This window comes from Galeopterus variegatus, unplaced genomic scaffold (assembly GCF_000696425.1).
Source record: "Galeopterus variegatus unplaced genomic scaffold, G_variegatus-3.0.2 Scaffold7723, whole genome shotgun sequence".
NCBI classification, from domain to species: Eukaryota; Metazoa; Chordata; class Mammalia; order Dermoptera; family Cynocephalidae; genus Galeopterus; species Galeopterus variegatus.
In genome coordinates, this window is record NW_007733834.1 from 79,359 (window position 1) to 81,920 (window position 2,562).

General features: G+C 58.7%; 1 protein-coding gene across 1 annotated transcript in view; it reads left to right on the forward strand.

Annotated features, from left to right (window-relative positions):
* The first annotated feature begins 279 nt into the window (after window positions 1-279).
* Window positions 280-2,562, forward strand: part of LOC103607802 (scavenger receptor cysteine-rich domain-containing protein SCART1-like) — a 13,321-nt gene continuing 11,038 nt past the window's right edge. Inside the window, exons 1-4 of the mRNA XM_008592269.1 lie at window positions 280-340; window positions 651-977; window positions 1,603-1,908; window positions 2,482-2,558. Of these exons, the coding sequence (XP_008590491.1) occupies window positions 280-340; window positions 651-977; window positions 1,603-1,908; window positions 2,482-2,558 (771 nt within the window). The remainder of the gene's footprint in view (window positions 341-650; window positions 978-1,602; window positions 1,909-2,481; window positions 2,559-2,562) is intronic.

Sequence of the window (2,562 nt, forward strand, 5' to 3'; positions counted from 1 at the left end):
CATCTCACACCTGTGGCTGCGTCAGGCACCAGCTGCAGGAAGCCCAGCGTAGCCTCACCACACTCTGCTGGTGCTGTCTCGGCTCAGGCATGGTGGGTGAGCTTCTGCTCCAGGTGACAGATGATGGCTCTGATATGGGGGGGCTGCGAGGGCGCTCCTGGACTTCCTTCTCAGAATGCATCACCACCGAGTCAGAGTCCGTCTTCCGCGCAGGGGCGGAGAACAGTGTCTGCCGGGGACCGTCAGACAGCAGTGCTGCTGCAGCAGATGCACCCAGGCATGGCACTGTCCGCACTAATGCTGTGGTCCCTGCTCTTGGCCTGCTGGACCCTCCCTCCTGGTGAGTGTGTGCTGCTGTCTGCAGGTGCTGGTGGCTGGGGCCACAGGCATGCAGGACATTCCTTCAGGGGAGAAGGGGATAATACCACATGGTCATCCCTGTTTATCTGGTTTCTTTGCACACATTTTTGGTGACTTTCAATTTGTTAAAGCAACAATCTTGATGCCATCAAAATGCAGAGTATCAATGGTAGGTAAATTTGAGATAAAGGTGGGAATTTGGGTTAAAAGTGAGTCTAGCTCCTAATTCTTGAAAATTATGATGAAATTCTCAGAATCTTCTTTCTCCATCTGTGTTCTTGTCCTTGAAGGCCTGGCTGAGGAGGAGTCCCTGAATCTACTGGGAGGTGGAAACAGCTGCGAGGGCCTCCTACAGGTGGAGCACAGTGGGCAGCAGGGCCTGGTGTGTGGGGACACCTGGGGCCTAGAGGAGGCATCAGTGACCTGCAGACAGCTCGGCTGTGGCCCCGCACGGTCAGCCACCAAGTACATTCTGAAGTACCAGGAGACAGAACAGCTCTGGCTGCACAATGTCCACTGCCATGGTGGGGAAGCTTCCCTCTGGGAGTGCTCCCTGGGGTCATGGGAGCTGCAGAGCAGCTGCAGGTGCAAGTGTGTGGTGTTCATAACCTGCTCAGGTAGGTTGGATGGGGACCCCTAGCCCTCTAGTCCTGGGACCTCTGTCCTCTAATCAGGAACTAGAGGCACCAAAGCAAATCCCCATGGAGGAGGAGGGCCTGGTGCAGGAGTGAGAGCCCCGTCCCCACAGGAACCTTGGGGTTCCCTTCCGCTGCAGGACAATGAGGTCGGGGGGGGGGCCTTTCCTTCTCTTCGCTTCTGGAGATTAGTTCTTGCCCTCCCAATAGTTTCCTACACTGGACCCCCGTCTCATTTCTAAAGTCACTCACCAAAGCTGTGCTTTCCTTTGTCACCATTCATCTTCAGGGACACCTTAGGGAGTTCCTGGGCTGCAGCTGTGTAGAGAGCACAGCAGCATTGCAGTGAGAGTTGCCCACTTACATGCTTATGGCAAGTGCCCTGATCCAGCGCCCATGGCAGCTGCTCTCTGTGCTGTGCACACTCAGGGCACAATCCAGCAGTCCTGGGAGAAAGGGCTCTGTCACCTCGGGGCACCCACGGGGAAAGCAGGAACAGGGAAGATGGGCCGTGAGCAGCGCCATGGATGCCTAGTCAAGGCTCTGCCCCTGCATGTGTGCTGTGGGCACAGGCTTGGAGGACTGTGTTTCTCTTGTGTGCCACCAGGTGGTACCACACAGCAAATTGGGCTCAGTGGCGGTGGCAGCCCCTGTGCCGGGATCCCTGAAGTGGTGAGCCCAACCAGCCCTGCCCTGAGGTGTGACTTGCACAGGGAGGAAGCAAACGTGTTCTGTAGACAACTGGGATGTGGCACAGCCGTGCAATGGTCCAAAGTCTACCATGGAGCGGACGCTGGGGACAAGAAGACGGTGACTTGCCAGGGAACAGAGTCCAGCATCTTCGACTGCATGGTCAACCTGAACTACCTAGAGCAGTGTGTCCTTTCAACCTACACTGAGGTGGTGTGCACAGGTAGGGATGCCACAGCCCGAAGCATTTTCTTACCTGAATAGCGGGGATCATCGTGTCTGCATCTGCCTGGTGGTAAGTTTGAATGAAAACCCCCTCTGCCTGGTGGTAAGTTTGAAATAGATGATTAACACGGCTCTGTATTTCCTCTGCCTCATGGTCCAGGGAGGTCCCTGGAGCTGTCTCCTCTGGGGCAGGACCTGTAGCTCCCGCTGACCCGCCCAGATTCCTATCCAGCTCTTGCCCTCAGAGAGAAAGGGGCTGAGGGGCTTTGCTCTTCCACCCTGCCTACGGGGTGCAGGGCAGCCTTGTCTCCCCAGTGGGGAGGGGACCAGGGACAAGCCTCCCCTGTCACCATCTGTGTGGGCACCAGGACGGAGGGAGACTCGCAGGGGTGGGAGGGCGCTGAGCCCAAACACCCAGGACTTCCCCTGCAGGCCCCTGGGCCCTGGGGCCGTGCCTCCTGCGTCCTTCCTCCCCATGGGACAGGAGGGTGGCTGGGGGGTCAGTGCCCCGCAGAGGCCCGCAGGGAGCCTGTCCCGCCCTGGGTGGCTTCAGTCCAGCGTCTGCCCCCAGGACACACGGAGGCCCGGCTGGCCGACGGCGACCACCCCTGCGCCGGGAGCCTGGAGGTGAGGCGGGGCCTGACCTGGGGCA